This window comes from Semicossyphus pulcher, unplaced genomic scaffold (assembly GCF_022749685.1).
Source record: "Semicossyphus pulcher isolate SPU_LCO1_2020_fin unplaced genomic scaffold, fSemPul1.0.p SCAF_15, whole genome shotgun sequence".
In the NCBI taxonomy this organism is placed as follows: domain Eukaryota; kingdom Metazoa; phylum Chordata; class Actinopteri; order Labriformes; family Labridae; genus Semicossyphus; species Semicossyphus pulcher.
The window spans coordinates 6,827,299-6,854,435 of NW_027211659.1; the positions used below are offsets into that span (position 1 = coordinate 6,827,299).

The following is a 27,137-nucleotide window of genomic DNA, read 5'->3' on the forward strand; positions in this document are numbered from 1 at the left end:
TTATAGTGCAGAGTGCCATATCTAAATTTAACCTTAGACACCTCCCGGGTTTTAGGTAGAGCTGCTCTATGTTTTTTTTATAATGAAAGTAATGTGTACAAATTGATTTCGTTGTCAAGACACAGAAAAGACAAACGACCAAATGTCGACAAATGTGCCCTGCATAACCAGTAGGGGTGGGAAACCCTGGGTAACTCACAATACAATACAGTACGTGATAGGATACGTGATACGTGGCCCCAGTAACAATAATATCAGGATACAGCAATTCTGCTAATTGATATCTTGCAAGACAATCATATAATGATACATCACAATATCTGATTAACTTCTTCAGCCAATATTTTCCATTCATGTGACCCTCATTCATGTCATAAGCGCCACAGAGAGGAGTCAGGAAGTGGTGACACGGTGAGACAAAATCACAGGGAAATCAGTCTAGAGCGATTAAGAACGATATTTAACACCAGTCTATTTCACGAGTCAGGACCACAATATATTTTCCCTTATCGATACTTCTAATAATTCTAATAACTCGTATGTGAAAAATATCCGTATCCTCTGATATGAACGTGAATCACACAAAGGATTCATCGGGTGCATCCTTCAAAGGCCAACGTATCCCGAGATTCATTGCGCGCCAATTCAAACAAGATGGCGGACTCTTAAGTGGCCAAGGAAAACACTTTTTAATGTAAACGTTTTTGGTTTCAACTATATCGAAGACCCAAACAGTAAAATCCTCCGTAGACCAGACCGTCTCATTTCAGTTCGGATTTAGTGGTCTACGCAGGCTATGAATGGCGCATCATCCGTAGACGGCCTCCTTCGAAGACTACAGCCCCTGGATTCAGACGGAGCTAATGAGTATCTGCTTGAAATAAGATCTGGTAGAGATATAGATCAAGGGGTACCAGAAAAGAGTTGATTCTTTATTTTTAATTGCAGGACACTGCAACAAACAGGTGTAGATTATACCAATACATGAATCATGGCTTTAGAATCTGGCAGTGCTTCAAATGGGCACTTAAAAATATGTGTCTTTTCCGTTCTACTTGAACCAAACTTGATTACATGCTTGCAGAAAGTACGTGCTTTTGAACAAGAAAAACAGGATTATCTGGAGGGACAGAGATGTAAGTCATGGAATCGTCTGCATAAAGATGTAGAATGAATGGTCATGAAAGCAAAGTGGAAACATTTAATAGAAAACAAACATTTGAAGGGAGAAAAACAACAATGGAAGTACCCCCAGATAGAAACATAGTGACAGTTAGATTAGTTTTCAACAATACCATCTCAGTTTTCTTTCTTGTAAATGTTTGCCACCTGAAACGCTCCAAACTGTTTGTTTTGGGCATTTCCCTCTCCAACTTCAAAGAGTATTAACACAAGATTTGACTAAACAGGGAAGTTTGGATAGAGAGGTTTGATAAGGACATCTGTGAAGGCAAAGGGCATGTAAGCAGAGGAGAGTGAGCCGTTCTGAGGCACTGAAAGGAACAAAAACAAGATAAGGGACCTAATCAGTAAAATAACTGTAAGATTTGAGTCAAAACAATAACTTGACTAGCTGAAAACGTTAAAAGTCAACTTCCAATCTGGGGCATTCGTCATTTATGGTAATTCATTACCCTTTTCATGTGGTATAAAATGAGCTCTTGGTTGACCTTCATACTAGTTTAAATAGAATTTTTTGGCAATATGTCTTGAACACTGGCTTATAATCATTTTGCAAAGTTGACGGTTAACATTCACCTTCATTTCTGGCTCTTTAATTTTCCAATATGTTCATCAGCTAACTGAATGGGTCCGCTGTTTGGTATCGCAGGTAGCATACAGCAACGTCTTAGATTTTTTTCCATCAGGCTATTCCAGTATCTACCTGTTTTCTGCTGCCTGTCAATCGAATAATCCGTGAGTCTTTCTGCGTACTTCTTGTGGCTGGTATTACTGTCACTAGTAGTGTTATAAGAGCACAATGTATTTTGTTTCAAACCCCTGTGTAATCCGGCCTTGCCTTTTGGTATCAGTCAATTTTGTTGTTGATAATCACTTAAAGTTGCATGCTGGATTACAACATTTGCACTTCCTCACTCTGGAAGGTGACAGTTTGTTGCCTCTCACTATGTAATGCACGACCAACTCCTTTTTCTTTCTCACATTCTGCTGCTTTCTGGTCTTTTTATTGCCCCCCCTCTTACAATTCTGTGCTCCCCACATGACCTCCAATTAGAAGTTGTCATAGAACGCTTAAGGCAGAAATAAAGTGAAATAAAATATACCTGATATTTTCTTTAAATGTATGAACACAGAAATGTGAAGAGGTTTGTTGCATTTCATTGTTGTCCAGCAGAGGGAAGCGTAGTCCTGCCAAAACCCTTCCTGTGGGCCAGCTGGGTGCACAGACACCACTCATGTTGTAAGCAGAGTCATTTTATGTTTTAACATAAAGTAGGTCTGCTATTACTAAGCAAAACAGTACTGATCTTTGTGTTTTGGGGTTAGGGTTAGGGATGGATTCAGGCTTACCTCATCCCAGGCTGGGAATTGGGTGCACTGGCCTGGGGCTGTGCTGAGGGTTGGTCCCCTCCAATTGGATGTAACTAGAACTAGAGTTAGGGGTAGATCAGGGTTAGGTCTGGCGTTTGAGCAGATAAGGGTTAGAGGGGAGTTAGGGTGTAGCTTTAGGACTAGAGTTACGGCTAAAGTTAGAGTAAGGTTGGGGTGAGGGAGGTTTTAATATTAGACGTATATTCTAATGCATGACTTGGATTCTATATTTTCTGATTCAGTTAGTTGTAGTTAGAGCCTGATAAGAGTAACAGAACCCCTTCCAGCTTGTAGCTTTTGTCTACAACTCTGTTTTTTCTAAATAAGTCTCACGCATCAGGACATTGCCGCCATCCTGTGACTCATTAAAGTTACAACACAAGCCATAGTGCAGTGGAAACAGGTGCAATACCGCTTATGTTGAACCTCAACAGTTGCAGGGCTCCTGACAATAGAGAGTTGTTTGTTGTAAGAAGAAGTTCCTGATTTTAAACGAAAGTGACGTAAAATGTTATGTACATCTTTCGCTATGTGGTATTCTTCCTGGTAAAAAATGTTCAGGGTTTTTTTTGTTTTTTTTTAAATGATCAGTGATTTGACAACCCACCAGTTTTAAATGTTTTGGGGCTGTATAAAAAGGACTACCTAGCTGTATTTTACACAATTAATCAGTTAATTGGTGAGAATTATTGTCCATATCTGCAGCTTAAAAGACTGAAAGTAAAAAGGAAGTCAAATAAAGTGAGAAAAAGTAAATGGAAAGTATTTTGTTTCCATGAATGTTTAGTTGGTGATTCATTGTCACTTAATTTCATATTCAAATACAATCAATAATCATCATCAGTTAGCAGTCTGAGGTAAATTTTGTTACCCAACCAGTGTTTCGTTTTTCTGATGAAGTAAGAACAGGCGGTTTCCTGTTAAAACTGTTGCAATCTTATCTCAACCATGTGTTGAGTGACAGCAGAGAGGCCTGTTGTCTACACTTTTTTTCATCACCATATAGTTATTTTTTTCAACGGTACACAGAACCAATTTTTTTTTTATAATGCACCATATCACGAAAGCTCTGCTGAGATTTATTTTCTGTATCATACAGTGGTCAAACTGGTAGTAATTGTAACTGCTATTAAAACTATAGCTATAAAAGCAAACTACGGGATTAGGGATGTACTAAAAGCAGTCAGACACTTCTGAAGCGGTCCTTATTTCAGGTCAACAAACCGCCTGTATAACCTTATGGCAAGCAACACGTAAACAAGAGCATCAGTTAAAGTCTGCGGTAGACTCACAAAGTTCATCCCAGGCAGATAACATCATGGTTCAACAGATGCAACTCAAGAGGATGTCCTTCAGAAGTTTCTAACTCTTTACTTCCTTTATTTTGGGCAGGATGCACAGAAACCTGATAAGCACTGAAAGATACCCATTTCTCAATTTCTGCAGAACTTTTTTTTAAAATTTTCTCTCCATGACATAATAATCGGCTCATATCTCCTTTAAAAATTGTGCTAAAAGTAAAAAAAATTGTAAAGATTTTGTAGTGACTATTCTTTGGCGCCCAGCCCCTTGTCTATGAATAGCCGTGGTAGAGTACCATGCCTGCTGTCTGTCAGCGCTGGGTGTGATCTGGCTGTCTGAGGCCGGGTGAGTCAGACCCACAAGGCCAGGCTACGAGGAAGTTAAACTGCTTCCTCTGCCGCGCTGCCGGACTTGTTTTGAACAAAGGAGGGTAGTGGTCAATAAAAAGCAGAATGTCATTTTTACACATATTTTATTTGTACTCAACAGCTTCACTGAAAAGTTTCTTGAGTTGTTGTTTTATCTCGATGGCAGCTGAAATCAAATGAGCACTTACATTTTCTCTGTTTAGTGTAGTAAGAAGAAGAGAATAGAAAACAGAATTTGTGGGAAACAATATCTGCAGTTAAATCTTATTCCATCACCTGTGTGGCACAAAGGTGCATACACCCTAGCTGAAAGTGCAGCGGAGCAAGACGTACCCAAAAGAGCGGGAGTGATTCAGAGGTGTGAAAACCACAGGGTATCTTAGGTGAAGCTGAGCAACAACTGATTATGTAATTATGCAAAACCGGTTTAACACATACTTACACTTACTTTCAAACTTTTCTATATATTTTTTATATTTATATCTTTAATGTCTTTATTTACAGAGAGGACAGTGAATAGTGTTGGAAACAGGGGGTGAGAGAGTGGGGGATGACACGCTACAAAGGGCCAGGGGTGGGAATCATGCCCATGCAGGACCACCGCATCGAGTACCATCACCCCCGCACATGGGCTGCCGAGTTAACTGATGTGTTAAGCCACCGCCCTTGTTGTCTATTTCTTTTATGCTAATTAGTTCTATTACTTTAATTTAACTTGTATAAAACAAATAAGATGTAAGAAAGAAAGTTTAACGGCCTAGTATTTTGACGAAAACATTTCTCTGGAATAAAACTTAAAAAAATTGCAATAAAGTTTTTGATAAAACATGAAACATTTGTCGGAATAATTTGGAAAAAGCAGATCTGTTTCTAAATCATGTTTTTGTGTAGGACTGCACAGTGGTACAGTGGTTAGTGCTGTTGACTCACAGCTAGAAGATTCCTAGTTCGGACATGGGGGCCTTTCTGTGTGGAGTTTGCATTTTCTGCCCGTGCATGCGTGGGTTCCCTCCGGGTACTCCAGCTTCCTCCCACAGTCCAAAGACATGCTGGTTAGGCTCATTGGTGACACTAAAACCGCTTTCCCACTGGTCAAAAAACCCGCTAACACTGCTTTTTTGCTTAATGGGAAAGGCTACAATTGGCATTCAGACTCGGGTCAAATGACTCTGCAGTAGACCTGGGTAATTTTCACTGTTTACTAACGCATTTGTGACATCAGATGGTGACGCAGCAGAAAAGAGACCGAAAGCCCAATGACAGCTGGGATAGGCTCTCGCCCATTGACAGCTGGGATAGGCTCTCGCCCGATGACAGCTGGGATAGGCTCTCGCCCAATGACAGCTGGGATAGGTTCTCGCCCATTGACAGCTGGGATAGGCTCTCGCCCAATGACAGCTGGGATAGGCTCTCACCCCCCGTGACCCTGAACAGGATAAGCGTTATAGATCATGGATGGATGTTAGGATGACCTGGGAATAACAAAACTGGTTTTACTTTAATCATTTAAAGAATTTTGTTTTTCTAAATGAAAACAATCTCCTCATTTTCAAAACGCATCTGGTCACTTTCATGGTCACTTCCTTGTGACACTTCTCTGTGTAATATAAAGGCTCTACCACATCTTACACATGAAATGGTCTCTGATCTCTCCCTGAAAACATGTCTCTATAAGCATGCTGCTTAAACCGTTGCCCACAGTGTGTTTGTGTGCAAAGGCTTTTTGACTCTGTGGCATCAGTGCCCTCTCACCGCAGAAAGTCATTGTGGATTCTGAGCATTAAAAGTCTACAATGAAACATTGCTGACACATCTATGAAACTAAGTGCTTGAAAGCAGAAGGTCATTTATTGTATATCACTCTATAGAAATCATTATTATGTATCAAAATGAGTCAGAGGTGTCACTCTACTTCTCTGAAAGTCATTCTGAGCATCTAAACAGAAAGGTCCTTACGGGGCAATGGGGAACTTCCTTATTACTTATTTGTATAATCTAAAGGGAACTTGATCACAGACTAACAAGGTCTCTGAATAAGGAATGATAGACAATTGTGATGTCATTTTTGTGCAAAAAAAGGGACAACTAACACAAAGCCAGGTTTCAGAAGAACAACTCTGGATGGTGTCATGTGTGCAGCTGAAGCCACATCCTCCCTAGAGAACTCACATGGCATCTACCGTGCCGTACGAAACCTCAGAGTGTCTTTCCCAAAATATGTCACAGATGGCTAAAACCCACACAGCTCACAAAAGGGCAGTGAAATATTACAGACGTCAGTTTGGTGTCACAAGACTTTGTTTTGGCGTAATCGGCCTTTCAGAAGTGTGTTATACAAGATAGAAGAGATACAGGTTAAGCAAAAGTAAGAGAGAGAGAGAGAGAGAGAGACACGCGCACACACCGGCAGAGAAAGAGAGAGAGAGCTACAACAGGATATTTTGTCACTATGGTTACCAGCAGCCGATACGGATCTTGATTTCTGAGTGTCATGCTGTTCTCAGTCAGGGCAGTGTGGTTGTGCCGCCAAGACTGAACTTACAACTGAGATCAGCTTTGTACAAGAAGTCTGATGTCTTCTCTTTGAACCTCAAGAAAACATCTTCCATACGTGCGGTAAGTCTCCTTTCCAAACTTTATTTCTTCATGGGTTATGTATATGTGACTGTTAAAGTTTGCGGCATAGTTAGAGTTATGTTGTGGAAAATGTGTTAAAATCTGTCATATATCTGCTACATGTAAACGCCTGAAACTCTATCTTGTCAATTCAAATTTGATCTAAACTTTTAGGCATTTTAAAATGAGCAAATATCACACCTTTACAAACTTTATCCTCAATAGTTTGCGTAATGCATCTTGGATTTATAAAGCTTTGGTCTTCTATTAGGGAATTTCAGAGTCAAAATACACATTTTTTTCAAAGTTATAGCACTCAAAATGAGAAATAAAAGGAACAAAGTAGAGTTTTTAGTTTCTTAATTTCGAGAAATTTGCATTAAAACTTCATTCTGATAAAAAAAAAACAAAAAAAACAAAGTGTGTGTTACATGTTTGCCCTAAATTCCCCGTCATTTGTGTTAATAGGCCAGGAAACTAAATTCTCTTCTGTGCTGGAGGAGATGGCCATCATAGTTGCAGGGTGGTGTAATTTGGGCTCAACAATGCAACTTTCCAACGGTCAACCATGGCAGAGCCCCCCTAGGGGACTAACTTCCTCATACACAAGCTCGTCTCTTAACACAAATTTTTTTTTTGCAGTGCAAGTGTGAGTGTGCTGCAGCTGCGTTCAGAATCACAGTTAAGCTGCGTTATTGTTCACAGACTTCCTTCATGTCACTTTTAGCAGTAAACAGCATGAAAAAAACACGGCAGCTATGTCCTGTGAGTCATAGTGTGAGATATTAGTGGCTGAATGGGCTCCGCAGGATCTCTCCAACTCCTTTGTGTTATTTTTACATGTAAGCTTGTTGTAAATGCACTCAGATTTACCGAAATTATGTTTGTTGTTGTTAAGTTAAAATAATAACTATATCTTTATATGTCAAACTACACAAGCAAAAGTTAACAATGTATTAGCCCAGTGATAAGCGAAAGCAGTAGAAAGGTTTTAAAGCCTCAAAGCATATCACATGGGACTGTTTGTGTCTTGAACTTTACTTTCACCTCTTGTTGTTTAAGAAAAGGGAAAGTGATCGGGCAAAGCCTTGGACAGTGTGTAACTGAGGCAAAAGTCAGGGTGGAGTTTGGCCTTTTGCTGGAGTTTGCTTGAAAAGTACCACAAGATGGCACCACACACCGACCAAACGACTGCTATATTATTTCAGAGGACAGACTGCCTCTGATCATGAGGCAATTTAGACTCCGTATACGCACATTTGAAGGGTCAAACAGGTCAAATTGAAGTCATAGATTTATTCTTGTCCAAGTCTTGTTCATCTTTTTCCAACTCTGGATTATTGCTATCTCTGAATATTGTTGTTTTCTGTAATGAAACTTCCACCACGACCTATGGCAAACACTGTGACTGCTCTTACTTCCCTTTCTAAGCAATGCCTCATGTTTGTAAACCCTGCATGTGCTCTCCCACGTGCCAGGTTGTACTTTCAAGAGTTTCATTTCAGCATAGACATGGACTCGACACATTTGATTTTGCTTCCCCTTTACATATGAATCATTGGAGAAAGAAATAAAGAAAAGAAAATCCCCATGGCTAACCAACATTTTAACACGTTATCCTTTGTTTTTGCAGTTTTTGCCTCCTAAATATCAAGATGAGTTCTACCACTTTACCTACGGTCTCCATCCTAACGTCCACCAAGAATACCTCTGAAAACCCGTCCTGTGACACCCTGTACGACCACCGGAACTATGCCAAGATATTATTGCCTCTTTTCTACTGCCTTGTTTTTGTCATTGGACTTCTCGGCAACTCCCTCGCCCTCCACGTCATCCGTCCCAATCTGAAGAAGATGAACTCTACCACCTTATACTCTCTCAACCTGGTCATCTCGGACATCCTCTTCACCTTCTCTCTGCCATTGAGGATTGTGTACTACGCTCTGGGTTTCCACTGGCCTCTGGGCGAGGCGTTCTGCAAGATCTCTGGACTCATCTTCTACATCAACACCTATGCGGGGGTCAATTTCATGACCTGCCTCAGCGTGGACCGTTTCATAGCTGTGGTTCTTCCTCTGCGTTACGCCCGATTCAGGAAAGTCAGTAACGTTCGCTACATTTGCGTCGCTGTGTGGCTGCTGGTGCTGGGGCAGACTCTTCCTCTTCTGAGCAGCCCTATGACCAACGAGGAACCTGATGGCTACATCACCTGTATGGAATACCCCAACTTTGAGAAGGTTGACAACATCGCCCCCATTCTGATCGGTGCCGTCTTTCTCGGTTTTATAATCCCTGTGGTGACCATCCTTGTGTGTTACTCCGTCTTGTGCTCCAAACTCCGCCTCACAGCCAAGAACAACCATTTGACAGAAAAGTCTGGCCGGAGCCGCAAAGCCATTGGAGTGATCTGCTGCGTATCTCTGGTGTTTGTCATCTGCTACAGCCCCTATCACATTGACATCCTGCAGTACATGATCCGCAAGCTGGTGTATGAAACTGACTGCGCCGAACTCACTGCCTTTCAGGTGTCGCTGCACATCACCGTGTGTCTGATGAACCTCAACTCCTGTTTAGACCCTTTCATCTACTTCTTTGCCTGTAAAGGTTACAAGAGAAAACTTCTGAGGCTTCTGAGGCTTCAGGTCAGCATGTCTTTCTCCAGCGTTGCGAGGACGTCACCCGAAGGCTCGTCCAAGGACTTTATTGATGGCAACAAGATCCAACTCAACAGTTCCACTGTAGGTACAACTGAGAGACTCATGGATAGGAGATCAAGGCTGCAGGAGTGAATAAGAGGACTGAGGCAGCAAGAGGACAGAATCTTTTGAGCATGGCTATTTAGATCAAGACCAGATAACTGATGTGACTCACTCTTGGCATCAGGGACTTCATGCAGCTACTCCGCATCTGAATCTGCAGAAATTCCACTGTTTTGGATCAGATTAGCGGACACAAGGGAGGGATTTTAAAAAAGCATCAACAGAATGACTTCCTGTGCTTACATATTTTCTTGTGGATATTGGGGAATTCCTCAGGAAAGCAGAGATTAATGCAGCTTAGGGGGAAAAAAGGTGGAAACTTTTGATCAAACGATCAAATGCCTGCTTCCAATAGACGGAGTGCCGCTGAGGTAGAGCATGCTGGAAGACAGTTGAATGAAACATCAATCAAATTAAAAGCTTAATATCGGCATCTAAGCCTCAGAATGACCTCGTATCTGATCCCATCCTAACAATGCTTAATTTGTGAACTGAGATGTTCAAGTACATGAGTGTGATTTCAAAATGGAATCAAAGTCACAATCTTACCTCAAGTTTCAGTTCAGCACACAGATGTAATATCTCAGGAAAACTGGACAAACTGTATTTTTATTATTTCAACTGCCTTCAAGATTAATGAACGTAGATTAGTTAGAAAAGCAATACATGATTGTCTGCTGTAACATACGATGACAAAAGTCATTTTAACTGTCATAGTTATTTACAATAATGCCATGAGTGTGTCCTTGGGATATAGAGATCCTGTTGCGTGCATTTCATTCCTCATGAAACACTTGAAGAGCCGAACTTTAAGTATTTTTTAAATCTAGCATTTTGTACATTACCAGCTTGCATTCTTCTTCTTTTTGTCTTTTGCAGCACAAAATGTCGTCTTATCGCCACCTTTTGAGCAGTCCTATAGTATGACACCACTGGTAGGATTATGTATTGCAAAACTCCACTATGGAAATTTCATAACTTTCCAAGTGCTACCAAAACATTTACTTTTGGTTTCAATCAAGACAACTTCATGCATATGAAAGTCAGTCCAGATTCCAAATGTGCTTGATTTGTAACTGTGTTCTATGTGGACATATGTCTTAATGTTGGAGATTTGTTATTCTGATTCCATGTGTGTGATATGCATACAGAAATGAAAATATGTACAGAATGTTAAAATGTTAAGAGGCTCACTTTTTTAATAAAAAATGTAGAGAAAGATATAAAAGGAGTTACGCGTCGTCCACTGCATTAAAACCGTATACAGTATTGATATAACAAGCAGCAGTGTTGTTGACTGTGATTCAATCCTCTTCTCTTCACCTCAAAACCCTCTAAGCTCATAACAAACTCTTGTCGAATGTCGAATAATTTCAGTTTATAACCACAGACTCACACTTTCTGTTTCTATTATGACATTTACCAGTATATTTGTTATATAAACTCCCCTTGGAACTCCCCTGCAAAAATTTCTACAATTCCCAGAATTGACTGAGGAGGCCTTGTAATGAGGTTAGAAGGGCCAGTACTGACTTGATGACAAAAGGAGTTCCTCAGGGATCCATTGAGGGGCCTGTGGTGTTCATCTCACGTCAATTGATTCTACTGTCATCAATGAAGGAGCCACCAAGAATTTAATTGATGTTTATTGTAACATGGCAACATGCTCTAGTTAGAAAATAATATAGCTTACATTTACAACTTTTAAAATACTTATAACTGGTCAAATGTTTATATAAATGGTGAAAAATGCAACAAAAGTAAAGACTAAGTTGATTGACAAACCCTTGCTTATTGATGTCTGTTAATCTATTAATTGTATGTGTAAGTAAAGTTATTTCTAAAATATTACAAGCAACTACAATACGCCATGTTCAGGATTACATGCAGGTTATGGCAAATAACTGTGGTTTTATTTTTGTTACGGTTAGGCAAATAAAAGAATTGGCTTGGGGTTGGTGAAAGCATGTGGTTGTGGTTATGGTGTTGTAAAATAAGTTTAGAGAGGGCCATTGCTTCTGCTCTAATCATTTTAACTTTAAAAGTAATTGGACAGTGTCCATTAGTTGAGGTAGGGATGCCAAAGTGTTAAATCCCACTTGGTTGGGGTGAATGATATTTGGTAATTCCCAATGCAGGCATATGGCTAAGATTTTGTTCAGAATTTTACTATCAAGATATGGCGAGCTAATTGGTCTAAGGTTAGAGGGGTCTGCTGCATCTCTATAAGCTTCATTAAAAGTTGGGGCCATATATCCGATATTAAACATAAACCTTTTGCAATATTGGGGCAAGAATATATGAACCTGATTATACTCCTCTTAGAGTCAGTAATAATTCGGGGATTTTTCATTTTTCATTGATGAAAACTTCCGTTCCTTTCTTTAGCTTCTGTTGTAGGTGACTCCAGCGCTGTGAGGACCACTGTTGGTACAAGTGGGAGCCTCACAGATAGGAGATCACACCTGCATGAGTAAATAAGAGATTAAGACTTGTACAAGATAAGGGAACCTTTTACACATGGCTACTTAAATAAAGACCAGATAAATATTGTGACTCCCTCTTGGCATCAGGGACTTCTTGCTGCTACTCAGCATATGAACCTGGAGAAATTCAGCTGTTTTGGAACAGATTAGTGGACACGAGGGGGGGATTTAAAAAGGGCATCAACAGAATGTCTTCCTGTGCTTACATATTTTTTTATGGATATTGGGGAATTACTCAGGAAAGCAGAGATTAATGCGCCCAAGGAAAGATTATCCTTTTCATAAAGCATGCTTATCTCCAAAAGAACGAGCACAGATAGGTTAGACTGTGTTGGAAATGGATGGTCAACAGACAGAGAACTGAGAGCAACGACCTGATCAATCACCTCACATTGGATCGAATCCACACAGTGCTACTTGTTGACAACGACAATGACAAACTCAACACTTAATCAGAACACTGAATGGAATAGGTACTGTTTACTAAAAAAAACAAAATACATTCTGGGCCTGTTGGAAGAAGATTGAGAGGTCAGATGTTTTTCTACTGTCTCACCCAGGACTGAAACAGCAGTTACCATCACCGTGGCAACCTTTGATTGCAGTCGGGATCAGACAGGTGTTTGAGGCAAGCTAATCAGTGCAGTTTGAAACACAAACACACATACAGGACAGCTATTCTCACCATTTTTAGAGCATTTTTCAAGGCCTATTTACCCACACATTAATACAGCTATGTAGCTAAGCTTCCAGTTTAGACTACCTTCTGCATATTTAGTCCATTTCCTTTAATAATACTCCTTCAACTGCTTCTTCAAAGATAAAACACACCAATTCACATTAGCATCAGCTATTCAACAAACCTTGAAATATTCCAAATCTTTCACACATTTCTGATATTATTCATTTTTTTAGGCAGCAGTACAGCATTAGCAGGTTAGTGTTTCAGCATGCAGCATTCACATCACTTTAGATATTTTAGAACTTAGAAGTTCACTATATGTTTCAGATGCAGAAAAGTACAGATAACACTGTTAAATATAAGATGCTCTTTTTATAGTTTCATAGTTTTCATAAATGGAGCGACGCCTGCAAGCTGGTTCAGCTCAACTCGAGCTGCACTGATTTCATGCTCGACATGCGTGATTTTTCACAGTCACATGACAAACACTTCCTCCAAAATATGGTGGTCTATTCAAGCTGCAACATTTCCGGTCTCTGCCTCTTCTCTGTCATTGCCACCGCTGGCCTGCACCAGCACTGCGCTCACACTTTCAGCCCCACCACCACCACCACCCCAGCATCAACCTGCAGGCTCGGCTGTATCAACTTTATTGAAGGGGGTTATTAGGACAACATTTTTGCCTTACGAGGAATTAAACATTAAGAAGTTACTTTTTCATGAACACCTGTGCACTTAATGATATTGATGCTATTGATGATGACATCGAGGATGCAGCTTGGATTTTCATGATAATGATGACTACACTAATCTTTTTGATGTTGCTGATGATGATTATTATTATTAAAAAAAACAAAAAAAAAATGCCCTATACACTGCCTGTTGGCACCAGTGTCCGCTCGCACTTGAAGCTGTTTTTTGGCACTTACATTGTTCCCTCCTGTGTTGATCGTTGCTTGTGTTGTAGTAACTCTCAGATGTACGTCACCTTGGACAAAAGCGTCTGCTAAATGAAATTGTAACATTGTAAAGGCAGTTTGTGTAAGTTGTAAGACGACTGTTGAAACATGTTTTCCCTCAGATCTGAATTTTGAGGAAGTGGTTCATAGACATCACAGCCGCCTCCCATATGCTCTTACATTAGGTTCCTACTTTGCCTAAAGGTCATTACAACAATCATACTCCAACCAGCATTCATTATAATAAGGTTTTTTAGTTTGTCTGAGGGACAAAATAGCAGCGGACAATCAGTTATTTTTCATCAACCACTGAGTGAAAGAATAACAAGCAAAACAGAAACATTTATCTCAACCATGAATCATGTAGCGCCACACCCAGAACACCTCAACCTCACCTCGACGCCTCATCAACAGATGGTACAAGGCACAGGTGAAGATGCAGCCGAGCAAGACAAATCACACAAGAAAAGTTCGAGCAAAGTTCATTCCACCCTGTTGACGGTAAAGCTAATCAACCAACAATGCCACTGCCAAGGTTTGAGCAAAACCACAGAGAAAAACATGTTGCAAAGAATCAGTGCTTCCTGCTTACAGTGAAACGTAACACCAGAAGCTAATAATTTCTTCCTGATGCTTTTTTACATTTATATCTTATGACTGGAGAGTTATTGAACAAAAAAGTAGATAAAGTATAAAGTATTGCATGAACTGTTGATGCTGCATTTAGGGAACCAATGCAGCAAAAGTAGTCTATTAATCTGCATTTGTATTGATAATTGATTAAAGCTACAGTGAGGAGTTTTTCACTGGTTATGAAACAGATATCAACAGATATCTCTGCATGGCCTACAAAATCAAACCAGACCATCAGCGACAAGATTGATTATTTCGATATAGTTATTTTTAATGCCTGAAACTGCTGTCGGAGGGTAGGTGACAGACGAAGCGGTTGACTGCACGCTGCCTTTGTTTACATTTTCCAGACAAGACATTAAAAGTGAGTGATACATGTGACTGTTACAGAGAGCAGGATGAGGTTTTCTGTTTAAAACCACCACTGAAGCACGTACAGGACAAAATCAGCTAGAGATTACATGTACGGCTTTGTCCGCAGGGGGCGCCAAAATCAATACAAATCGCACGGGAGCTTTAATCATTTGGACAAAACAAGATTTTAAAGACTTCCCTTGGCTTATATGGTGAGAAACATTCGACATTTTGGTGACCAAATGATTAACTGATAAAACAACAAATAATCAGCAGATGAATCAATTTCTCTGACTGCTTCACAAACAGATACCAACACCACCATATCATCGCTAAAGTAGCGCGTAACTATAGTGTGTGAAATCATCGGAAATATTTCCACAAACACACTCTTAAACCTTTGATCTCTTTCTGTTTCTTGCAACATTAACGCAATAAACACACTTACTTTTCATGGTAATTAAGCAAAACACACCGCAGGGTGTCATCAGATGTTTATTTGCACCTGCACCTTGTCATATGCTTTATTTCACACTTTTACATATTTTCATTTTATGTTTCGGAATCATGTCCCTTGCCGATAGTCTCGCGACTTTTATTCCAATGAGCTGTATTTCACACATATAATTGCCATCTGCTTTATCGCTCCCTTTGTTTCCATCAGCTGATTACGTGGGGGATTAGAGGAAAGTGAAGGAAGAAACATCAGAACTTTAATGTACACGTCTGAAACATGACAGCTTCAGATGTGTTAATCAGTCTGGTGATTTATTAAGTTAATGTATCTGCTGTTATGACTTGAATAACTCTTTAAGGCAGCTTCCACCAAAAACACGTGATGTTATTGCTAACTAACTTGGGCCTTCACCATGCAGTGTGCAGTGTGCAGTGTGACACTGGAGGTGTGTATTCACACTTCTGTGTGCTTGCCTCACATCTGAGTTTAAGGTGTTTACATACTGTACCAGCTCTTGTAACATCACAAGTTCTATGGAAACCAGTTGTGGTTTACTGGGCAGCGTACCGATGATTGATATTGAAAGTAGAAGTCTCCAGTGCACCAACACTGAGAACAGGTTTTTCAGTAAACCAGCGTCCATATACGTAATGAATGATTGATCTATGATATATTTTCATAGATGCTGAAAAGATTTAATTCAGTAAATACATATTTTTTTTGTGGAAGGGCCACTTAAGAAAAGAAAATGTATATTTGTATATTCATTGAAATATGTCTCAATGGGGCGCTGGTTTAGCTCAGTGGATGGAGCAGGCTCCCCGTATACAGAGGCTACAGTCCACAGCGCAGGATCGTCTTTCGCCCTCTGCCCTTTGCTAAACTTATATAGCGCTTTTCCAGTCTTGTGACCACTCAAAGCTTCTTTTACTTTCACATTCACCCATTCACACACACACATAAAGTGCCTAACTGTCAATCAGTTATCACAGCGGCTATGCCAGGCAATTGGGGGTTCAGGGTCTTGCCCAAGGACACTTAGACATGTCGTCTGAGGGAGCTGAGGATCGAACCACTAACCTTCCGATTGAAAGACGACCGACTCTACCACTGAGCCACAGCAACCGCTCCCTTTTGCTGCGCGTAACCACTCACACTCTTCCTTCAGTATATCTCTCTTCAACTGTCCTGTCAAAACAGGCAAAAAAAATGCGCCAAATGATACATAGAAACAGAACAATGAGATCATCAGAAACTATTTTTTTTGTGTATTTTAAAAGGGTTAACCAACTTTAAAAACACTGACTGTTTTTCTTTTGAAGCTTCAGGGTTACACATAAAACACATTATATTTTGTCTATACAAGAAAGACTGTTTCTATTTGTTAAACTATTTGTAGTGACTGTTTTGAGCCACTAGAGGGCAGTGTAAAACAGGGTAAAGAGATGATGGTTACGGAAGTTAAACTGGCTTTTCACAGACAATGTCTGCCAGATCTATCTGCATTGAGTTTCACTTCATCTTATTTCTACACACACGTGTTTCTTTTACAAACTTAACAGGTATTATACATTATTGGATACAGGGATTAAAAGGAAGTACAAAAAGACAGAGCCTAATGTTGTCTTTATACCTGTAAGTATAAATCATTTTATATAGGTAAAGACCCAAGATTTATTACAGAGTAGGAGACTTGCAAAGGCAACCACATGACAAGTATGAAAGAGAGGGAAACATCACACAGACTGTTGTCATAACAACATATTGCAATGAGCACAAAGTACCATCTGGTATGAGATTTTTTTTTTTTAAGAGACATCGAGAGGACAAGCCGATAGATAATTATTTCCCGGGATTCAGAATTAGACTGAATGAGCATCTTTCATGTAAACGCTGTTATATAAAGTATTGTGATGAGCATGAAAAAAAAAGCTCAGCCTTAAAGGGGTGAGAAAGCACGAAGATGGTATAAGCCGTGGGAAAGTGTGATTTACTGTCTTTTTCATAAGGTCTATAATGGGAACGAAAAGCACCAGTTATGAGATCAGGGGAAGAAGTTTTGATTGCACAATGTTCTGTGAGCCAAACGTCCTAATTCATAGTTGTTAGCAGCTCACACGCACATTAATCACACACATTAATCTGTATTCAGTCCAGGTCCAGACTGACCTTGAGCTCTTCACCTGAGCTATGCGCTCTGCATCCATTAAGTGGACGTGGTGTAAAACCATCTCACGGCATCAGCGTGAAGTGTCTATTACCACCGTCTTATTTCCTGTTTATATGGCAACTGCCTCAACATCCTGTTTTTAATTACTTCTCTCCAGCAGCAGATGCTTCTCACAGCAACCTGCTGTGGATTACTCCCCTGAGAACTAATGTGCTGTGACAGACCCCACTTTTCCAATCAATAACTCGCCCTAAATCTGCCATCTCTCTGCCTGCCAAACACACTCCCACTTCTAATGGCACATCATTTTCTTTAAGGGGGTGTAATTGCAGACTGTGGAAAGCTGTAGCCCTTTGTGTTCCAACTACGTAGATACTGTAAAGGAATCTGAAAGTGCAGCACACAGGAAGTGATGGGGGGGCTTTACACAGTGCTCAGTCTCGCCACCGTTTCCATCACATTACCCTTTGAGAAAGCATTCACTTCCCTGTTTTGGCTGAGTGCTCAGATAAATCGCTTGCGCTGCTTCATAAAGCTGTTTGCGCGAGGTTGTCGAGATGTTTGTGTGACTTCTGTGGTAAGTGCTCTCTTTTATCGTTCAGGTAAGGATACCTGATCTGATTGACCTTTAACGTAGAGGAGAGAAAGTAGTTCTGGTGGGTGTTTTTATAAAACTGTTTGGGCGACACGTTTAGGAGAAAGTGATTTAAATAACTCAACTTATGTCTGTTTTATTCTGAAACTTTTGTTTTTAATTTTTTTTAATTGTTAAATGACCACCTGTAATCCCCATTAAACACAATATACAGGTTAGAAAGTTCAGCAGACATAAAGGAAGTCACATGATTTCGTATCAACACTCAGCTGCAGACACAAATCTCACTTCAACATTGTTTAACCTAACCACAAATGTCACAGCTCCGTCGTCTTTCTACATTGTTGTGCGTGTGTATTTCATTCTTAATAACTGTTTGCTTGTTTATGTAAATCTCTAATTATGGCTCAAAACATTTACACAGACATGTTTTGTTTCTCTTCCTCTGACTTTCACAGTGCAGCTGCACAGATTTTATAAATATCCATTTAAATTAACATGCAGCAGCTTCTGCAAATTACAGCACACAGATGCAGCAGGGACATATTTAGAAGCAGCTTCCGGCTTATGAAACTTCAATGATCGACTTTTTCTTTCTCTCAAACACACAACTTTTTGCTTCTTCATTATTATCACAGCGATATTCAACACTGTTTCATGGAGTTTAATCCTGTTTCATTCTTGTGTTCTTTAGATTTCTTGTGGATTTAAAAGGGATTTCTTTTGCATCATGATCAAAAGTAAGTCGCCTTAGTTGTCTTGCTCAGACAAAACTGCAATCAGTAATCACATACTCAACTTTTTTTTGTACTACCTTTGTAGCTGATAGTAAATTACAGGACTAGTCGTCATAGAATTGATCCATTTCATACAAATTTTTTTCCAAAGTGACAACAAATATGGCAGAAATATCCCTTTTCCTTGTTAACTTTCAATGGGCAACAAAGGATAAAAACATAATAAAAGTAGTTGTTTCTTGTAAATTAAAACTAATATCTCGCTTTAAGTTTCAGGAGGAATATGGATCTAAACAGCTCCAACATGTCTGTAGACTTAAGTTCTAAACCAGAGCAGGGCCCGGTGGAGTACCGCATAGCAGGCCTGGTCTTCTACTGCTTCGTCTTCATCATCGGAGTCATCGTCAATCTCATTGCTTTATGGGTGTTTGCCCTCACCACCAAGAAGAGGAACTCTGTCACCGTATACATGATAAACGTGGCGGTGGTGGACCTGACCTTCATCATGCTGCTTCCCTTCAGGATGGTTTACCACCACCAGGACTACTGGCCGTTCGGGGATATGTTCTGCAGGATCATGGGAGCGCTCACCATATTCTACCCCTGCATGGCTCTGTGGCTGTTCGCTCTCATCAGCGCTGACCGCTACATGGCCATCGTCCAGCCGAAGCACGGCAAAGAGCTGAGAAACGTCCCCAAGGCTGTGGTGGGGAGTTTGGGGGTGTGGCTTATGACTCTTGGCAGCACTGTGCCCCTGCTTTTCTCTCAGGAAGACCCCGATCGTGTCTCCAACTACACCACCTGCATCAAAATGCAAGACATCATCTACATGCGCCATGATAACATCGTCAACTTTGTGCGACTCATTTTCTTCTTCCTGGTTCCCATTTGTATTATGATCGGCTGCTATATTGTCATTGTGGATAATCTGATCCACGGCAGAACCTCTAAGCTTAAACCCAAAGTGAAGCAGAAGTCTATTCGAATCATAATCACGCTGATTATCCAGGTGCTGGTGTGTTTTGTGCCGTTCCACGTGTGTTTGGTGCTGCGTTTGCTGGGGGAAGGCATAGATGGCGGGTTTAGCACATGGGCGGTCTTCACCACATTCCTGATGAACCTGAGCACGGTGTTGGACATCATTCTGTACTACATCGTCTCCAAACAGTTCCAAGACAGGGTGATCAGCGTGATTCTGTACAGGAACTACCTGCGGAGCGTGAGACGGAAGAGCAGGCACACACATACGGGAAGCATCCGATCACTGAGCAACATGACCAGCGCGATGATATGAAACAACCATCAAACTTTCATACTTTGCACACTTTGTAACACTGAACGCATCACTGTGCACCGGGCTTATTATCAAAAGGATCAAAACTTGCAATTAATTTCAGAGGTGTAATTTACACTCACAGTATGGGAGTGCTGCTGTTGTGGCAAAAACATCTGTGTTCAGAGCTGATTGACTCACCCAGGAGACTTGAGATGTTTTCTGTGCATCTTTGCTCTGGCAGACAAAGCACGAGTAACTGTGGCTCAGGTGTAACACACGCAGGCGAAAATGAAGCTCATAATCATTAAAAATATAGCCCACAGTATCTCAGTGTTTGCTTTGTAATTATGTAGAAAACTCTTCTCAGAGACGTCAACCACCAACTAACAACAGACAACTCTCCGCGGGGGGGAAACCTACAGGAAACAATAGTGGGCTTTTAACAACTTTTATGCCTTCGCTTCTGCAAAACCTCAACGTTGCAGCAAGACTAACCAACAACAGTGAATGATGGTGACAATGACCTGTTTTCGACTGGTGTCACTTCACTTTCCACAGCCACTAGATACAGGACATCATTACACAGTATAAGGAGGTTCAGTGAAGCTATATTAAAAGCTCCACAAACAACCAAAGACTTCACATTGGAGCAAGTTTAACTACAGCAAAGCTAACAGGGGTTACCTGAAGCAGTTAAAACTACTTTGTAAAAAAAAGGATCAAATTTATAATGCACAAGTAATACTAGGTAAATGGAAGGAAAAATGCTAGCAAACATTATATGCCAGCATAAAATGTCACTCAACTGAGTTTAATACAAATAGTATACGATTTGTTACACAAAACCCCAAAAAAGTGAAATATCAAACTATTAATGGCAAAGCGTGACAAATGTCACCTTTGTTTCTGTGTACAATCACACACCAGCCTTCAGAAACTTTATTTCCAGTGGGGGGAGAGAGCAATGTCACTAAGCTGCTATTTCCACTGATGACACACTCAGGGTGGGAAGCTCAAATGCTGTGATAATATCATACTGTTGTGATCCAGGTTTAAATTCATGTAAAATAAAGGTAATCTCACAGATTGTTGTTTAGCCATTTTCTAGCTAACATTAAAGTAAGCTAGGAGCTAGCTGAACAACAAGCAACTGTTAAAGTTAGCTAGGAGTTAGCTGAACAACAAGCAACTGTTAAAGTCAGCTAGGAATTAGCTGAACAACAACCTAACGTTAAAGTTAGCTAGGAAATGGCTGAATGTTTCTGTGTGATAGTGTTATAAAATATGATAGGAAGGGCCATATATTAAGTTGAAAGACATAATTGCTACAATTTGACAACAGCTAATGTTAGTGTTCAAGTTCCGAGCTAATATGACCGTGCACTAGGAGATTGCTGACTGCAAACATCAGTTTGATAATACATACACAAGGAAAGACTTTAATTCTAAGCTAACAGTGAACACGGCGCGCGTGAAGCCAACGGTAAGCGATAAACGACTTCAGTCAGACTTCCTTTTACGCGTGCTGCATTGTTTATATAATAAGAAAAATTTTTTCTTATGATTTACCTTTAATTAACGGGTCTTACCTTTGCCGAAATTTCAACATCATGATGCAGATTAGTAAAAATGGAGCTCTGTGAGGTCTGTCCTCAAGAGGAGAAGAAAAAAACGTTTGAAATGGTCGTTTGTTGAATGGAGGTCTGATCGATCACATCTGATGCATTCGAGGAAGTCGGGAAATCTGAACGCTAGACGGCTTTCATGACACAGCGTCGGGGAATTTATCTCAAGTTGAATTTTAAATCTAAAACGGTTTGTTAGCTGTTGTAGCTGTTATAATGCAGATGTCTGTTTAGATTAATAGGAAGCTGAATCATGGTCAGATCGCCGCTGATAGGAGACGGGATGTCATTATGGCGCACTACGTTCTGGCGCCTGCTTTTGCTCTCCACACTGACTGTTTTTCCTGCATATGCTGCAGCCTGCTGATGGTAGTGACAGTCATAGTGGTAGTGGTAGTAGAAACGGAAACCAGAACACTTACCGTCCCGGAAATCCACATCCCTGCCTACAGATTCTACATTTCTGTCTGTTTCTACAATACAGATTTCTACTGCATGTAGAATCTGTAAATAGAGATTAGCCAGAAAGTGGTAGAATGCTAACATTTTCCGCTCTATGGTAGCTCATGAGTTATCAAATGAGCTGTTTGAACTTGAAATTTGACCTGATGCCCTCTGGATTTTCACTGTGTATTGTCTTTTCAGTTGCTAGTCAATCTCAGTGAAATGATAGCAGTTTGCCAGATTCCCTACCTTAGTATGACTGTAAACGTGGAACACAGCAGTATGGAACTAAAACCGCAATTTAGCTACAGTGTCTTTTATGTCTAGCAGGATTAATTAGCTATCCAGGTAACCTCTACAATGCAACAACCTCTTTTTAAACATTTTGTAATAAATGGCAATGATCAGTACTCATGACTAATGCATTGTTTGAGCATGTCTTGATGAAGTAAGAAGTGGCGGGGCTTGCCAAAGGGGTTCAATTACAGTATGATGGCAACTGTGAAAAAATCGGAACAAATCATTCCTGTTTTTATTGTCCAAAATAAATTGTAGTTTCAGTAGTTAACTACATAAAAAAATGGCAAACAAAGCCAGCTCCTGATTTAATGTGCTGAAACTGCTAGTGTAATTACATGTAGTTCATTACTCCCCAACACTGAACACAAGCAGCCTATAGGTGCTGTACACATATTGACCAGGTGATGGCAGCATGGCACAGCTAGATCATATCTACCTGCCAGATCAAGACCAACAGTGCTGTCTTTGCTCTTAGAGTGGATTGTGGTAGATTTTTCTAAGTTCTTCATACTTTTCTGCCTTTTCTTTTTATTATATATAAACCGGCTTTTAAAAGTGAATCTTTTTTGTTTTTGTTCTGTGTGAACCCTCCTGCACAATCACGGAAAACTTGTTAACTACATTCGTAACGGTTTCCTCGACATGAATCCGACTGAAGAGTGTTTGTGGAGCAATGTGAATCGTATTGATTGGATGTTAAATGATTCAGTCACTTAAAGTGCATTTACTGTAACATCCTCGAGAGATGTCAGCGAGGCTGTTCACTAGATTTAAAGCAACCTTAGTCCTGAAAGAGAGAACCCTTTCTGCACAAGGGATGCTTTAGTGTCAGGCCTCAAACACCACAGTGCAAAGTCTTGCAATTTATCCTCGATGTATTCCTCTAATGACAGACAAGTGAGTGTGACTATTCTGACTGTTTAATTTAAATCAAGTAAATGTCTCAGATTTAAATGTGACGGCTCTGAAAGGTGACCTGCACTTAAGCTAAGAATTGGATTGGTGTTGCGAAAATAATCGAGTTAATGTGTCAGTGGAACCAACACGGTCTTAACTGAATTAGACAATGAGTCAGTGTGGCTGAGTAACTATGTAGTGTCTCGTGCAATTAGACAGTCAGGGCACTCTGGGGTGTAACCACATGTACAGTAGAAATGCTCTCAATTGTTATATCAATTGCAAACAACTAAATAAACAGTGTGTGATGAGACTGTTGGGTTGATAATACTTTATTGTCAAACATGGCATGGCATTACAATCTCAGAACACAATATTCAAAGCACTTTAATGTACATTCAAACTGAGACTTAGCTTTATATTTAACTATAGGTTTGACTAGTGTGCAAAAGAGCGCTTCAGGCCGACCTTATTAAAACGTGGAATCCTGTTTGATGGTAGTAAATATTCACTATTCATATCCTAAGCTTGGGGTCAGGATGTGTTTCATCCGAGGCTGATTCATAGTGTTTCTATGGTTGGCCTACAATCTATGAACAGATTTTAATTTTGTAGAGCAGTTTTGACTTAAAAGACGTGAACAGGCACTTGTACCAATTGGTGTTTCAGAAGTGTAGGAAACTCAAATTCAGTGTGATCTTGCCAGGTTGGTGAGTGACTGATCATTACATGCAAAAAAAAATGTAAAAGAAGGTACCTCCTTGATTTTCGTCCTCTGTTTTTGAAGTATTAACTGATAACAAAGCACTTTAAATTAAGATTAATACACACATTTTCAGGTAATTTATTAGTTTTATAGGATAATTTCATAAGTAAACGCTCTTTGAGAAATCAGTGAATAACAGTGATAAAAAGGATAAACTGCACTCGGAGTCCATATGGTTCTTGGTTGGTTAATACGGCGACCAAAGGTCAAGAAGTTTCCAGACTGTTGGATATAGACGGGCTAGATTTACACTGTGTTTAATAAGAGGAGGCAGACTACAAGATTTCCATCTCTCATGGAATTCTGGGAACTGCAGTTCATCACATGATGATAGGTTTATTGGCCGGCAGACTACAAGTGGATTTATAACCGAGAGGTCAAAGGTCGAATGAAACATCAGAGGGTCGTCTATCTGTCCCACCTGTTAGACATCAAAGACAAACCAGCCACGCTGCTCACAGCAACTGGCATTTAAAACAATTAAGTTTCCTGTCAAGTCCCTGTGATGAATTATCCGGAAGCTTTACCCGCTGTAATTCTAAATCTTCCCAACAAGTGCCTTTGTTGTAGAGAAATTAATGAAAACAAGATTGTCTTTCATAGGAGCTGATCTAACAGCGCGACAGCCAGCTGCTCTTCTTTGGGAATAAAAACAGTCAGCATTAAACACAGCTCACACAAAATACTTTTTTTTCTCCTACCACTCGTGTGGAAAACAAATCAGGCGGCAAGCGCAGTGGCCATCTGTTTTGTTATTTGATATGTGTGAATACATGTTGTAATGACTTTGTTTGTGAATCACTCTGCGCGGCAGAACACACGAGAGCTCTCGAAGTGCTGGAGTGTTCAAAGCTAATCATATAATTGGACACAATAGTCAATGACAAATGGAGACGCTTGGAGCCAGCCAGCTGGGGAAGTGAATATGTAATCATTGTAAAATCATATCATTTTTGCATATTTGAAGACAGCTTAATGGAGTTTGCGTGTCAGCACACTATCAAATGATGATCAGAGACAGTGTTGCTGTATTTGTTTTTTCTAAGTACTGCTTTGTTGGACGGTTTCTCTTTATTGTGATTAAAAGTGTTTCTGAAGAGTTTGTCTTTTATGGTCATTGATGTTGAAAGTTAAACAAATTTGTGAAGAATCACCCCTCTGAATATAAAAAAGGATACAAGGCAAAGCAGAAAACGGCCTACAGCAGTGATTCCCAGCAACTGCGTGTACTTCAGGGGTACTTTAGCAGACGCAAAGAGGTTTGTGGAAAGATAGAGGAGAGGCTCAACGAGTAAAAAAACTATATAAATTGCTTTTAAAAAATGTATGTGTACATACTGAGTCAGCTTTAACACCTGAATGTTATGTGTTGCCAAAGCTAATGCTAACAAAAGTTAGCTAGCGAGTAGAGTCCAAACAGCTATTTATCCTTAACTTAACGGATTAAATTAATGAAATATATATTGAAACGTATTCAAAGTTCAAATTTTTTAGGCAAGGTAAAGGAATTACTTACTAATTACTAACTTAAAGTAGATATTTAAAAATAATGACTAGTTGGTAAAAATGGTTAGCTAAAAGAAACGTTAACAGATAAACGGTTGAAGTATTTAGATAGACCTGTCAATGGTTGATAGCTTAAAAGTACTGGATGAATAGTTGATAAAGATACTGTAGCATTTTCACCATTTGTTTTCACCAACTTTCAACCTGTAGTTTTAGCTAAGAGTAGTGGATAAATAGTGTTAGCTAAAAGTCAGCGATTAGTTAGCTAAAAGTCGCGGATCAACGGCTAAAATGGTTAGCTTAAAATGGATTCACGATTTAAGCTAGTAGTAATAAAATAATGGATTAAATAGTCGGCTGACAGTATGGATCAATGGTTGAACTGGTTAACTTGAAGTAATAAATCAATAAAAGAGATAACAGTATGGATTAATGGTTGAAATAATTAGCTAAATGTAACGGGATAATGGATCACAAAGTTAGCTACTTTCCAGCTAATGCCACTAAAAGTGAAGTGGTAGGAATGCAAAATTGCCCAAACAAACATTAACAGATATATTTAAAAAAGAGTGAACCAATAATCTTTAATATATTAAATAGTGTTAGATGACATTTACCAAGTAGATGGGTGGTTTCAGTGCAGGGCTGCTTGAGTTAGGGACTGTTTTGTATACCAGACTGCAAAAAAGTCACATGTTAAAAAATACTTTTATACATCAATAATTCTTTAGCCACTGTAATAATAAAATCACATAATGTAGCACAAACTGTAGGCCTGAATATATGTATAACAGCGACTCAGAAACACCGCTGAATCCATTTTTGCTGCGTTTCAAACAACAGCATAAACAAAACATGTTGCCGTTTGGTTTGGAGCACCGTTTCCTACACTTTTACTATACCATTAGCCTTCATATTGTTCCCATTAGAGAGCAGGAGGACATGAAAGAGAGCCCATAATGTTATATAGATACTGTACACACATCCAGCCTTCGCCTGGGCCTCTCGGTCTACTGTACGGCATTAGCAACAAGCAGCTGCCTGCATTTACATCATTTAGCGTTTCTCTCAGGGCACTTTAATACACTGAACCTCTCCCCTGGTAAACTTTACAATAGGATGTTGAAGGATACTTCTGGACCGCCATAGGAAATGAGAGGCACATGTGCGTGGATGTAGCGGCGCAACAGTGGGTTCCCCCCTGTGATGCTGAGCTAGAGGGCTGCACAATAAGACTAATGGATTCCTTTTGTGGACAAAACTGGGTTAAGCACACGAGCTATTGTTCTTATCTGTGTGAGATGTACAATGATATCTTATGTGTGAGGTATTTTCCTCTTCGTGCACATACAGTATTTAGCCAAGGATGGCTTCGCAGAGGTAATCTTTTCCTTGGGCAATCGCAATCTACTCCCGCATTGTCTTTCGTCTCCATTAAAAGGAGATAATCTACTGCAAGAGTTTCAAATGCTGCTAAACTGACTCCAATTGACCCTGCAGTTAGCCAAGAGAAAGGAGAAGGAGAGGAAATGTATGGCCTTGATTACAGCTGTGTGTCTATTTTAGCAGATTGTTCTGTTGCTGATTCACACACACAGACAGCCACCATTAGCACGTATAAATAATGTAAGGCCCTCATCTCTCTCTCTCTC

At 39.9% G+C, this 27,137-nt stretch overlaps 2 protein-coding genes across 2 annotated transcripts; both read left to right on the forward strand.

Moving 5' to 3' along the window:
* Positions 1 to 6,722: 6,722 nt before the first annotated feature.
* Positions 6,723 to 11,337, forward strand: gpr183a (G protein-coupled receptor 183a). Its single transcript, XM_069662561.1, has 2 exons — positions 6,723 to 6,839; positions 8,473 to 11,337. The coding sequence occupies exon 2, from the start codon at positions 8,495 to 8,497 to the stop codon at positions 9,626 to 9,628; it is 1,134 nt and encodes a 377-aa protein (XP_069518662.1). The 5' UTR covers positions 6,723 to 6,839; positions 8,473 to 8,494; the 3' UTR covers positions 9,629 to 11,337.
* Positions 11,338 to 17,841: 6,504 nt separating this feature from the next.
* On the forward strand, positions 17,842 to 20,391 carry gpr18 (G protein-coupled receptor 18). The gene is made up of 3 exons (XM_069663633.1): positions 17,842 to 17,916; positions 18,629 to 18,674; positions 18,942 to 20,391. The coding sequence occupies exon 3, from the start codon at positions 18,955 to 18,957 to the stop codon at positions 19,963 to 19,965; it is 1,011 nt and encodes a 336-aa protein (XP_069519734.1). The 5' UTR covers positions 17,842 to 17,916; positions 18,629 to 18,674; positions 18,942 to 18,954; the 3' UTR covers positions 19,966 to 20,391.
* Positions 20,392 to 27,137: the final 6,746 nt, after the last annotated feature.